A 13,717-nucleotide genomic window follows, 5' to 3' on the forward strand; every position below is an offset into this window, starting at 1 on the left:
TAAGAAGCCTTGTGTTGCTTTTCATCATGTGTTACAATTTTAAGTATGGCTTTCATTTTAAATTGTGTTCTGTTACAGTGAGCTCAGAAAGGCAATGTCTGTTCTTACTGCTGACAAATAGGATGAACATAATTCCTTTATAGCTAGGATCCTCTATTAGTTACAACTTGAATGGAAGCATGTTTATTTGATCTTAAAACAGTCATGCTAATATTTTAGCTCTGCTGCGTTCTTTCAATGATTGCCTATAAAGTGACAGATTTATTTTTCTCTTTTTTTTTTACATATTTATTTGTGTATTTAACATGCTAACTGGAAAGAATACCATGGGCTCAGAATACAATTAGAATTTTTTCATGAATCTTATGGCAGTTACTAGACCCTTGGAAGCAGTATTGTCTTTTGGCAGTCTGGCATCAATCTTAACTGACAAGACTGCCATGTCTGAAATGCAGAATATGCTTCCCTTCAGCACTCTCTACCTTCTTTAAGTATTTCAGTTCAAAGATGGCTTTGTTGTGGACTGCTCCATCTTTATTACCACCTATCTCCTCTATCACAGATGTTTAGCCCTATGTTTTTTTACTGGCTGTCTTGTTTTCTGTATTTGCATTTTAATCAAGACTGTTTCATGTATCCTTTAACTGGTTATTTATTAATCTGACAAGGAATGGATTAACATAGGGTGGGTTTTTTTGGAACTGAATTCTAAGGAAAATTTGTTTGTTGAGGCTTTTTAAAATTTATTTCTTTTTATTATTTTAAATTTATATGTTCATTTGTTTTCCACAGAACCACAATAAGCCAGAAATTACTGTAAAGCAATTTATAGATTGGATGCACTTGGAGCCACAGTCTATGGTATGGCTACCAGTTCTGCACCGCGTGGCAGCTGCAGAAACAGCAAAACATCAGGCCAAGTGCAACATCTGCAAAGAATGTCCAATTGTTGGCTTCAGGTAAGAGAAGGGGAGGTGGGTGCAGAGTTTCTCTGAAAGTATCTGATTTTTTACATACAACATGTACAAGTTCCATGTTTATTTTTTCACCATTTTACCTGTTTAAGATAGGAACTGCCATCCTTGCTTAGACCACAGTGTGGATCTCTCTGCAAGTGCTCTTGAGCAACTATGTTTCTGGCTCCTGTAGATACCTAGTGGTCTTGTGATGGACAGGTGTGTAGAATAGGCTGTCGTCAGGTATTTTGGCACTGGTGGATTCAAGAGGCAGCAAATGGAATTGTAAATGCACTCTGTATGTTCTGTGAGCACAAGAGCAAAAAAAAAAACTGATCAGTAAGAAAAAAAACCTGCTCATTTATGTCTTAGGTGGAGCAAGAGGATTCATGGTGAGTTGGCTAGCTGCCCCCATCTCCTCCATAAACCCTTTGCAGCAGTCAGTCATGTCAGCCAGCGCTGAACACCCTTCAGCAGCAATCCTTCCTTGCTTGGCACATTTATATATTACTGTGATGAGACTTGCACAGTCTTGCACAGTTCCTGTCTTGAAGCGTTGAACATAGTATAAGTTTAGGCTGTCCAGCAGAATCTTTGAATTCTGAAAGGAAAAATGACTCCAAGGATATTCTCCTTGTTATTCTCCTGAACAGTATGATTTTACTATGAATCATGAGGCTTTGTATATTTGGTGCCCTTTTTTAGTACTGTTACAACTAACGTACATCTGTGTATCAATTGCTCCAGAGTATAAAAGATGCAAAACAATTTAGGGGAGCAGTGCTAAACATCACTCACTGTTGTGGTTATGAAGTTCTGTGTTTTATTTAGGGATGATAAATCAGTTTTACCTGTAAGTGATTCTAAGGCTTTTCTTCAGATGCTGAGGCAGATGAGTCGTTTTTCTTCCCCATGCTTTCTCTTCCTCCTTGTTTCTGTTATGTTAAAGGATAGTAATATGAATCTTTTGGTCAGACTCAGCCCACCTAGCTTTAGGTATGCAAACTTCAGTCAGTCTTATAAGAGCTAGTGATTGTCTTCTTTCACTCCAAATATGGAGGTCTAAGTACTTTCAGAAGTTATTAATCTGATCAAACTTTTTTGCCTGTCTCATGAGTAGATAAAAGATAGATTTCTATTTTTTGTAATTAACACTTGCCAAAGTGTGGCGTGGCTGAGCTCCAGTTTATATATCTTCTGGATGCCTAAGTTGGGGCTGATGCATCTTGGCTATATTGAAATATCTAGCATAGAAAAGGAGCACTTGGAGGCAGAAGAGAAGGAAGGCAAAGGAATGACTCATTCTTAATCTGTAGTGATACTAGAGATCTGCAACAACAAAAGTGTCTAGCATCTTAGCAGCAGGCAGATGCTGCCATTTAATACATGGGCTCTTGAATAAAAACTACATGTTCTTGCGTCAGCGTCCTTAAAAGTGAACCTTTGCGTTTATAAGCACTTATTGTCATGAAAAACAAAACATAAAACTCATCAGGGGAACGACGTGGATGGGTACTGAAAACTACTCTCAGGAATCAATTTAATTTAAACTTAAACTATTCAATAGCTATTCTATTTGCCTCGGCTAGCTCATTTTAGTTTCAAGCAAATGATACAACCTCATCTTGTCAGAACAACCGTACTATAAAAACAACAGTGGATGGAGTCTGGAAGTGAATCATTGCATAATCCAGTTTTGGCTTAAAAATAAATAAAAACTATCATTCTCCTGGTGGCTACATTTAGTAAAAAGGATATTGTATACATTTTCTGCTTTGTTGCTTTGCTTATGCTCTTAAAGAAAACCTGAGTAAATAAATCAACTTAATGTTTAAACCTATTAGCATATTATTCTTAGAACTGCTGAACTTCCAAGAGTTTCGGGTTCTGAAGTTGAGTGGCTGGCAGTGCCCTACCTGTGCTTTCTAAGTTAAGACACTCAGTATCCTTGTATTGCTGCAGCTGAAAAGCCGGTGACACCATTTCAAAGAGTGATTTGTCTTGTGAAGCTTAGTAACTAGTAAATATTAGAACTGAACCTAGGAAGTTCTAACCACTTTCTTTAATGTCCCCATAGGTACCGAAGCTTAAAACATTTCAACTATGATGTCTGTCAGAGCTGCTTCTTTTCTGGCCGTACAGCTAAGGGGCATAAATTGCATTACCCAATGGTGGAGTATTGTATACCGGTGAGTACCAATTTACTGCCCATTCCTAAGGGATTGTTTCCACATTATTTGTAATCTAAATTATTTTTAACAGTCCTTTGACACCTTGATATTCTGCCAGGATTTCTTTTCCATCTGTCTTGCAGGGCTTGTCTTCTCACTCTCCTCTTTGAAAGTCATCAGGGGCTTTGCTAGTGCTGCTGATTTTTTTCAGGCACTGTTTGAATTCTGTAGAAATGGAGAGAATGGACTACTCCTAGTGTCCACTTCAGAAATATTCACTGAAGGAACTTCATTTGTTTTGCAAAAATAAAAGTGTAATATTCAATAGAATTGCAGTGCTTGAATGCGTGCACATGCCCACACTCTGTTTCAAGGGTGTGAACATATTAGAGAAAAGGGACTTACTTTACTACTGCCATACAACATAATAATGTTTAATATTCATAGAATACTCTGAGTTGGAAGGAACCCCCAAGGATCATCTTAAAATATTTTTAAAGATTTGTGATCTTTGCTTTTGTGTTGAACATACGTTGCTTGTGTCATGAAAACATAGTTAGACAAATGTTGTGTTTTCTCTTGAGTAATTACTGCTTACAATGTTATTTAGAAACTGGTGTGTAGCTGGAAGAAGAAAAAGAGCTAAATTGACAGTTTCTAACTGATAATAATTTGAGACTTTTGCCTGCATTGGCTAACAAACATTAATTCACAGTACAATATTTTCCTGATGAAATATTCAAGCAAGATTTTTCTAAGGAATTTTCTAAGACAGTATTTTAAGTGTAGGATTGGGCACCACTTTTGTGTTTTGTTTTGTTTTTTTTTAGCCTAATCTGATGGTTGTTCAGAAGAATTTTCATTCAGTCATAAAATTTAATAGTATAATATGTATATAATTTAAACAGCAGTGCTAAAAGGTCTGTATGCTTAGAACAAACTCAGATCAGAAATGACCCATTATATGAACAGAATTAAGACATGGCTATTTAACTTGCATAATCAGTACCTGCACGCAGTTCATTTTAACTATTATCTGAGTTGAGTCAGGATTGAAGAACTGATTTCACAAAAAGAATTTAGTGCTATTTATTACTGAATCGTAGAATCATTTTGAGTTGGAAGGGACCTTTAAAGGTTGTCTAGTCCAACTCCTGTGCAATCTAGACCATGTCATTCAGAGCCTGGTCCAGATATTGCTACAAGTTGATCCTCAAAGGTGATAGGACTACAAAAAAATCACCTGTACTTACTTTACTTAGTTTTGCTTTACTTTTTACTTTACTTACTTTACTTATTGCTGTTTGTAGCAATGTCTAATGTATTGCTGGTGTACTAATTTGTTGCTAAGCCTCTCTACAGGTTGAACTCAATTAATGCAATACAGTATTCAAGAATTTGCAAAATTCTTTGCAGCATGTTAGTAGAATAGCTTATGTATTTAAATGGAATGATGCCCAAAAAAATAGCATAGAGCTGAGTCTACGCAATAAAAAACAATAATAAAAATGGATGTACCAAAGATCAATGAATTATTCCTTAGAATCCATTATATTACAGTATAAATAATCTGAACAGGAGTGCATCTAGTCTGCTAAGGTTAGCATGTTTTTAGAACCTTTTCTGCTTGATTCAAATGCTGTTGATGCTAAAATGTTATTTTTGTGGCCTGTGTTGCAAAGCAGACTGTAAATAAATGCTCTCATCAAACTGCCTTAATAAAATCTAGCTTCTCTCTTTTACTTAAATGTATTGATACAAATGCGTTAATATCAAGAGTACTAGCAATAATTAGAAAAAGCAAATGCTTAACTGCTTAATAAAGCTGACATTTTGAACTGGAGCTTAATCAAAAAGGAAAAAACCTTTTAATTGCCTTCAGATAAGTTACTCAGTGTTGGGATATGAAGGGATTTCTCAGAATCTTTGCTACTTATATTTAATGTAACTTGAAGAATGGCTTAAGGAATCTGCGTTTAAAATTAAATTTGGAAGGGCAAGATTCTCCACAGTGTTTTCATTCCTTCATAATTTCAGAATAAGGCCAGGTAGTTATGTATAGCTATTGGAGCCCAATCCATAATGCCCTTTAATGTTCTCCCTAGTTTACAGTTTGGTTTTCTTGATGCTAAAAATAGAAAAATTTGTGACAACTACTTTGGTTACATATTTTTTTCTGTAAGTCAGGATTTAGAGATGGAGTCATCTTTAGGCAGGGTAAGGGAACTGAAAATGTTGAGTAAATGATACTTTCTTTTTATACTTTTTATAGTATAAATGCAAAGTTACTGTAGTTAGTTATTCCCATTTAAATTGTCTTCTTCTGAAAAAAATGGAGAAATGAGATTTCTAATGTAAAGTATTACACAGAGATATGTAAAAAAAATTTTTGCAGCGTTTTCCCCCAGTCAGAATCTAGCATTTAACTCAGGATTACTCTTAAGTGCTTAGTTTTTTGGAACAGGAATTCTCTCAGTAGTGATACTTGGGTTATATTAATGTGACTCTTTGTACCAATGACATCTTTTAATTCCAAGTAGAAATAATGACTGCATCAGTTTTCTTTCTCTAAATATTTTGACTTTACAGCTCCTGTATTCTGTAGCAAAACCTTAAAAGCAGCTAATTTGAAGTAACATACAGATCTCAAATCAACAACGCTGAAAACTTTATCACTGCAAGCTTTATTTCTGTTGAGGTCCTGACCTCTGTGCCACTACACACAGTGGAACTGCCCTTAACTTGGGGAACATTTTTTTGTAGCCTCTCTGTGCAAAATGATGGCAGCAAAGGTTAACCTCTTCAACATGAAGAAATAAAAAAACAGTAAAGATGAAATGGATTTGACGTGTTGGCAGATAGAACTCTAAAATAATTCTTGGCACATCTGAATACAGTTGGAATCAACTGACTGTATTTCACTTTAGGACATATCTTACTCCTTCTAGGAGCTCTCTTCTGTGTTGTCTACCATTACCTTTTGCTTGCAAATGAACCACTGTAAATTTTGAATGACTTTGTAGGACTGGGTCCTTAAAAGAATTTCATGTGGTGTCCAAAATAAATATTTTCCTAATGACTGTGTTTTTAATTTTAGTAATTCTTGTTGACAGTTTACCTTGCAAGAGAAGTGAGAATAATTTCATTACCTCAGAACAGGATAAGAAAGATGTCAGAAAGTATTAGCTGAATTTTGCTTTACCCTAGAGTGAAAATTTTGCTTCAGGCACAATAAAGCTTATCTACAATAAGGCCTGCTAAGGCTCCTCCTCTAGGTAAGTCATCAGAAGGCTTAATGGCTACTGACAGCCAGAGAAGACAGTTACATTCCTGAACATTAAGCAGCTTCGATGTTTTAAAAGCAGCTGACATAAGAAAGTCAGTGGTTTCATCTTGACAAGTTTATCAATGCACCAAGGATGAGACTTCATTGTTAACAAAATAGATTTGTACTACGGGGAAGATTAAAGAAAACAGCGAGAATGGGCAAATCGGGTTATTTTATATGCAGAACATTGCTTCCAGCTGTGGAGCTCAGATATTATTACTCCTTTCCCTGAAAAAAAACCCATCTATCTTTGATATCAAGCAGCTGCTCAACATGTTTTCCTCTAAGTCTCTCTGTTCTGGTTGCTCAGCTAGCCAGCTTATATGATTTGATACTCTTTTGCAACTTAACTTGTAAAATTCCAAGCTAAAAGAGTTACTGTTGAAATTACAGCTTGAGTTCATAGCTCACAAAATTTGTAATGCCTCTTGGTGAAAAAGTGCTATGAAATGCCTCTATTTGAAAGTGATCAGAGAAAGGTCATCTTCATATTGCTACATAATGCAAACATCACTGATGCAGTAGTGACAGGCATAAATACATTTCTTGTGTCTTTAATAACTTGATTTTTTGTGGTATCTTCTCCCTTGCCTCTACCAAGGACCATGTGGTGCTATTTAAAAAGTGTAGGTGCTTTGCTGAATGGGAATGAATGTGTAAATTTAAACATATGTTTAAGTTATTGGACAATTGGGTACTTCAGTGTCAATTTAAAATATATGTGTGTAAGAGGGTTGCTCCAAAAGTAATGCCTCCTGTTTTATTCTGTTGGTCCAAAATGTCAGAGGCAGATGGTGGTGGTGTGGTTGAACCTTCCCCCCAATATTCCATTACATTTTGTTGCCGTGTGACAGATGGCAGCAGAGGGGCAGCCTAACAAATGATGTCTGACATGGAAGTGCAGATGAAGCAAAGGTTATGTCATTGAATTCCTCCGTGCAGCAAAAAAACGGCACCCATTGACATTTATCGACACTTACTGAACATTTATGAAGACCAAGCAGTGGATGTGAGCACAGTGAGGCAGTGGATAGTGCATTTTAGTAGTGCTGGTAGTTGGTCACTTCTGCTGGTTCCGATTTTTAGGGGCACAGCATGCAGGCTCTTGTTTATCGCTGGTAAAAATGCATAGCTAATGGTAGTGACTATGCTGAAAGCTAGTGTTTTGAAGCTGAAAATTTGCTCTGTCAAATAGTGTTATTGTGCTCTTTGTAGCTGTTGTAGTTTCCATGGAAATAAATAGGAGGCATTACTTTTGGAGCGATTGGTGTGTGTGTGTGTATTTGTTGTATATCAAGTATAGTCTGGTTCATGGTGCAGAATCTACTTAATGTTACCGATTAATAAAATATCAAGAAACAAAATATGGAGATGTAAAAAAGCTTTTTCTCTTAAAAAAGATCTTAAAATTTACATCTGTACATATATATATATATTATATATATAAATACTCATATTTTAGAGCTCTCCCAACAGTTTTATTACATTCTTTGTACTTCTTCCCAGTGAAAATTTGTCCTGTTACTAATACATGAAAAATATCACAAACTTTTTCTTAACCTATATAGGAAAACTGTGCCTAGCACCTTCTTTATTTTCTACTGTTTTCCATATAAATCCAAGAGTTTCTTAAATGTTTATTGGTTTACAAGGATTTTTTTTCTAATTTTAGCTTGACTTATGATTCTACTTATCCCTGGCTGTGTACTGAAGAGTGCTAATGCAAGTTTGTCAGTTATTTCATATATTTTCCTCGAGACATTCACAGAGTTTGTTAATTATGTATGCTAGCCATGGATCTTTGTCATTCTTTCCTGAACGTCACCATTTTTTAAGAACTGAGGTTTTAAATTGAGGCTGAAAGAGTAGTTTTTTGGCTGCAAAGGTTTTTTTTTTCCTTTGCTTTTGAAGTACTTCTGTTATTGTTTTAGTATTTGTGCTATTGACCTGTGAGGACCGAAGCCAAGATGTCATGATGTAAGGGGTTGTACAAGTCACCTGTTGTTTCTAATTTAGTAGATAGGTTCTATGCAACAGCTCCTGGCTATTCTTTTTCAGAAGATAAATGTTATAGCACCTCTCTTTTGGCATGGTTTTTGATTGGATTGTGTAGTGTGGCTATGGGCAAAAACAATAAATGCTTCTAAAAGTTATGTCTTTGTCCTGTGAATAAAAAAAGTTCTTCCAAAGCTTCTCAGGTTTCAGTGGTTAGTATTTATCATCCTCATTCGGTACATAGTAAAATCAGTTTTTTGAAGGAACTGGGTCAGGCTGTCATACCAAGTAAAGAGTACACTGGAGGAAAAGTTTGGCAGCTCACTACACATTTATTTCTATAATGTGTAGGTAGTAAAACTTTCATTCATTGGCCTTGGGACAGAGTTCCATCTGCTGGAGTTACTGTTGTGTAAGAAGCAGCCACCCTTTGGACTTCACAGACCTTAAAAGGAAGATTCCATGCTCGCAGCAGATGCTTTCTGAGCTTGATTTTGTGAGCCCTCTCTGAATTTTACCTCTACTAAAATCTGGGGGTTCAAACACTTCTTAATCCCAAATGTGCTGATTTTGTTGCTACTCATTAAAGCCAGATGCCACAAACTACATCCATTTGATTATCTATTGTTTTTACTGCTACTCTGACCTACATTACAGATTTTATAACTGCCTGTATTATACACATTAAACATATTTCCATATTCAGGTATGTATTTTATGTTTTGACAATAGAAAATAAAATTGGAGAAAAGTTTGTCTGACCTGCTTCTAGGCCTTTTACTAATAAGTAATGGGGAAAAATTACAAAAGTAAAAAGCCCTTAATTAATACAGATATTCATTCACTTGGGCATCCTTTTATGTAAACATGCTTCTCCCTAAGCAGAATCTGCAGAAATACAGTCCACAGTTTGTTACAGGGTTTGGGCTGTAGACTGTGGAAGCCATTGCAAAACTGCAACTAATATAGGAGGTGAATGGCCTCTTTTTTTTTTTTTTTTAATTGCAGTTGCAAAAAGAAACACTACTCCATGGGATGGGGACCATTCTGTTTAAGTACTCAATTTGGTCCGAAAACAGGAGTACTGTGAAGTTGTACTGTATACTATTGTTTCTACCCACAGACGTCTGTTATAGCCACTTTCACCTTGTATTGTCTCTTTCACCTTGCCTGTCTATTTTGCTTGCATCCCTGCTTTTGAAGCAGCAATTGAGTAGCGTTACCAAAGCAGTGTTGTCATTACTGCTGTGATTATTTCTAATTAAACCGATCCTTAAAAGCAGCTGTGTCAATTTAAATTCTGTTCTAAATTCCAGCTGTGGGAGTGAGATGGAGCTAAGCATTTGTCGGACCAGTAGAAAAGCTTAGTCAGGGAGTTTTTGCTGGTTGTAGCTTGTAATTTTAGACTTGCAAAATCTTGAGGCTGATTTTCTTAGCAGTCTCATAGTGTGGTAGTAAGGAGGATGCTGGCCCAGTCTGTAGGTTTCTTACTTCAGGCACAGATTGTTCTTTCCAGATCTGCTTCTGACTGTGCCTCTGAACAGTGCCCGTAGGATGGTTATAATTTCGTCTGTAGCTATTTCTTGGCCCTGGAATGATACAGATAATAGTAAAAACCTGTAGGAAGAGACCTGGTAACATGAGAAAATTCTCATTAAAAGCTTGGCTCTTGCAGGAGAGAACAGTTTAGCACTTACTGCTTCTATCTCATTATAAGGTTTTTCAGTTCAGGTATATAATAGCAGTCATTGAATATTTTGTGGCAGTTTGTGAATGCATGGGGCTGTGTAAGCTATGTGGTGTGTTTTTGTGTTTTTTTGTTTTGTTTTGTTTTTTGAAAGTAAAGCCATTCCTGTTAGCTGTATTTTTGTCAGCAGAGCCATTACAAAGCTTTTTGTTTTTTCTGTGAAGCTGAGTCACAAGATTGATGTGCATGAGTGTATTGTCAGAATTGCTTTCAGTGGCTGAGTGTCTCCTTATATCTGGCAAACTTTGCTCTTTTCAGCTTTGTAAGACGGTTTGTAAATACTCAGCTTAAGACTTGAGCCGTTTTCAGTTTTTCTCTAATTTATAAAGTAATTGGTAAATCTAGTGCATTTATCGCTAGAAGTTTGAAGCCTCACTGTTTTTTTTTTCTAATAGAAGAGAGTCTGTAGATGCATTACTATCATTAGTGTGCTATATTTCACAACATTAAAAAGGCATTTTTAACATCACTAACATTTTGAAATTCTTCCTTCTTTCAGGAGAGTAGGAGCAGTATTATTGTCAGTACTCTTTAGCATTGTTCAATTTAATTTCTTTTAATTTTTTAAGACAACATCTGGGGAAGATGTACGAGACTTCACCAAAGTGCTGAAGAACAAGTTCCGGTCAAAGAAGTATTTTGCAAAACATCCGCGTCTTGGCTACTTACCTGTGCAAACAGTTCTGGAGGGTGACAACCTGGAGACGTAAGCTTAATTATAGTGCGAATGCTCTTGGCATCACTGGCCTGTTCCACTAAAAACAAAAAAATGAAACAAAAGAAATAACCAAGACCGAGCAGTCGCAGTTGCATTTTTTGCAGATCTTGCCTGTATTTGAAAAGTACCATGTTTTTATTTTGGTTTTGTAAGTATTTTGCTATAGAGCCATGTAGCAGGTGATTCTGGAGGGATCTTAATGGCTGTTTTACAAAAAAAAAAACTTCTGTAGCTTTCGGGAGAGTGGACTTTTGGAACCTTCCTGCTTATATGGTCATTTTTAAGTCCCTAGAGTTAGAAATCTCTGAGCTAATGAGGTTCCTACAAACTTCAGAAATATAGGAGGACTAATAGGGCAGAGTACTGTCTGTGTCTCCACGGTGTTATTCACTGTGCTGACAGAATTACTCCACTTTATTTACTTAGGTGGTTGGTAGCTGTCAGCAAAGGAGGCTGTTATATGAAAAAAATCTAGATATTTTAACAGAGCACCAGAATTGGTTTCATGAGTTGACTCTCTGTGACATCTTGTTGTCTAAGCTCTGCACAGCTTAGTCACCACCGACGGCCACTGTGGAGTTTCAACATATGTGCTCTGCTTGTGTGCTAAAGACCAGTGTGCTTGTCCATACTCAGTTTCATGACGAGAGGATTGTGTATTTTATTTACAGTAAAAAAACCCCACTCATTATCAGTTTAAGAAACAGAAGGAAGTAATCTGAAAACTGGCATAACTGGTGGCCTGTGTTCTAAGCATGATGTACACACAAATGTTCAGCTGTTGCTCACCAGAGCAATCCTTGACTGGTCTGCATTACAAAACAAATATGTCACAAAGAAAAGAAAGCAGAAGTTTGCCAATGGTGCCAGGAATTCGAATATCAAAACTGTAGTCACAGGTTAGGGTAAAACTCTTTTGGCCTGTCATGTGGAAAATACACAGATAAATTGCCAGTACCATGCTGAGGAAACTACTGGTATGGGTTGTCCCTGCTTCGGGTAAGAAAGCTCAGCATTATGGTTCTTGAAAAAAGTTAAATCAGAAATCCTAAATGCTTATCCAACTGACAGAATATTATACAATATATATTTACCTTAGATTATTTTTACACAGTAGGAAAATAAGCACAGATAACTTTGATATACAGTAGGGTGTTTTGTTGTTGTTTCTTTTTCCTCAATATGTTTTTGTAAGAGTATTTTCTAGTTAGTTTAAAAGGAATGGTCCGATGCTTGAACAGTATTTAAACAAATTGATTGTGGTTTACGAACTCCAGTTCAATCAGTAATACTGTTCTGGTATTTTTTTAGAATTTGATTTTTAACAAAATAAATTTTGTAAGTCAGTTTCCTGTCTTTCCATGATACGCTGTAGTATCCGCTGCTGTCTATTTTCAATGTCAGTTGTTGCTGATTCAAATAATGAGTGGGTTGTTGGTTAAAATGATGTGTTTCTCTAGCATTCTCTTGCTTAAATGGCTCCAAAGTTTGTTTCATAGTTTCTTTCTTTCTTTCTTTCCTTTTTTTTTTGTCTTCCTTACAGTCCTATCACTCTCATCAGTATGTGGCCAGAGCAATATGAGTGAGTATGCAGAATCCCTTTGTCCAGAAAGCTTTATAGACTACTTTTCTCTAAGCTGAATTGCAGCTAATCTGATGTGCATGAGCTATAGGGCATGGCTGACCCAAAGCAACAACCCCCTCAGTAATATTGAGAATGTATTTATTTGTCATTAGTCTAAATTACTTTAAAATAATTTTACCTCTATCATGAACTGCTTTTGACACCAGTATCTTTTCTTTTTTTTTAAATAGCCCTTCCCAGTCTCCGCAGCTATTTCATGATGACACACACTCCAGGATAGAGCAGTATGCTACTAGGTAAGAAATGCACAGACTGTTTCTCGCCAGTACACTGCATTTTGTGATTGATTCTTGCTGATTTTAATCTACTCTACTGGCTGGACATTATTTATTAAAAAGATATAATTCTCTGCACTCAGAAGTAAGTCAAGCGTTTTTAAATCATCAGCTTCTGAATACAGTCATATTAAATGTAAAATAGATGCTTTAAATCTACCAACTGTCATACAAAATGAAAACTTGCAGAATTACTGTGTATTATTTCTAAAATAGGCTGTTTTCCTTTTATTTCATTTTTAACTTTTGGGAATAGACTTAGCTTGTTGAATATACAGTTTTTCTCAGATGTATTTTAGAGCCAACTTTTCTTTTACTTCTGTGATAGGCTGACACTATTCATTGCTGCTGACTTATAGCAGAGGATATATTAATTACAGATGTTTTACATTCTGACCCTTATGAGGTCACCCAAGGCCTTTTAGGATAAAATGTTTATTGTGCTGAGTCCACCTCTGTGCTTCAGTGTTTAATTGAGCTCTCTTCTGTCTGTTCGGAGCAATTCGGATTTAAGCAATAACCAGAGGTACTCTTTCAAAAACAAGTAAAGACAGTCTGCTTTTAGGCAAGACAGAAACTGATCCATATTCCCACAGGATCTGACTTGGTTATGCTTTGGGTGTTTTTTCTGTTGTAATTGATCTGCACATCCTACAAACAAAATTAACTTTGTCAACTTTTTGAATAAAAATTAAAAGTTTATGCTCAAGTTACCTATTTGCTACTGTAATTTATGGGTAATTATTTATGTAATTATTTATGTAATTATTTATGGGCACCATAACTAAAGCTTCAAAACAGTTTGTTAACAAACACTTATGTTACCCATCACATAATCTTTGTAGAAGGAGAAAAATGGGGCAGAAACTGATGCTGAAGGAT

The 13,717-nt window shown here is 36.0% G+C and overlaps 1 protein-coding gene across 8 annotated transcripts in view; it reads left to right on the plus strand.

The window, feature by feature from the left end:
• Positions 1-13,717, plus strand: part of UTRN (utrophin) — a 354,351-nt gene that overhangs the window by 315,461 nt on the left and 25,173 nt on the right. For 6 of the 8 annotated variants that reach the window (XM_021391928.1, XM_021391929.1, XM_021391927.1 and 3 more), the window contains 5 exons: positions 793-959; positions 3,034-3,145; positions 10,767-10,903; positions 12,459-12,497; positions 12,731-12,796. In XM_021391928.1, coding sequence (XP_021247603.1) covers positions 793-959; positions 3,034-3,145; positions 10,767-10,903; positions 12,459-12,497; positions 12,731-12,796 — 521 coding nt within the window. The remainder of the gene's footprint in view (positions 1-792; positions 960-3,033; positions 3,146-10,766; positions 10,904-12,458; positions 12,498-12,730; positions 12,797-13,717) is intronic. The other 2 variants (XM_021391930.1, XM_021391933.1) reach the window with 1 other exon arrangement.

The sequence above is a fragment of the Numida meleagris genome, chromosome 3 (assembly GCF_002078875.1).
Source record: "Numida meleagris isolate 19003 breed g44 Domestic line chromosome 3, NumMel1.0, whole genome shotgun sequence".
NCBI lineage: Eukaryota > Metazoa > Chordata > Aves > Galliformes > Numididae > Numida > Numida meleagris.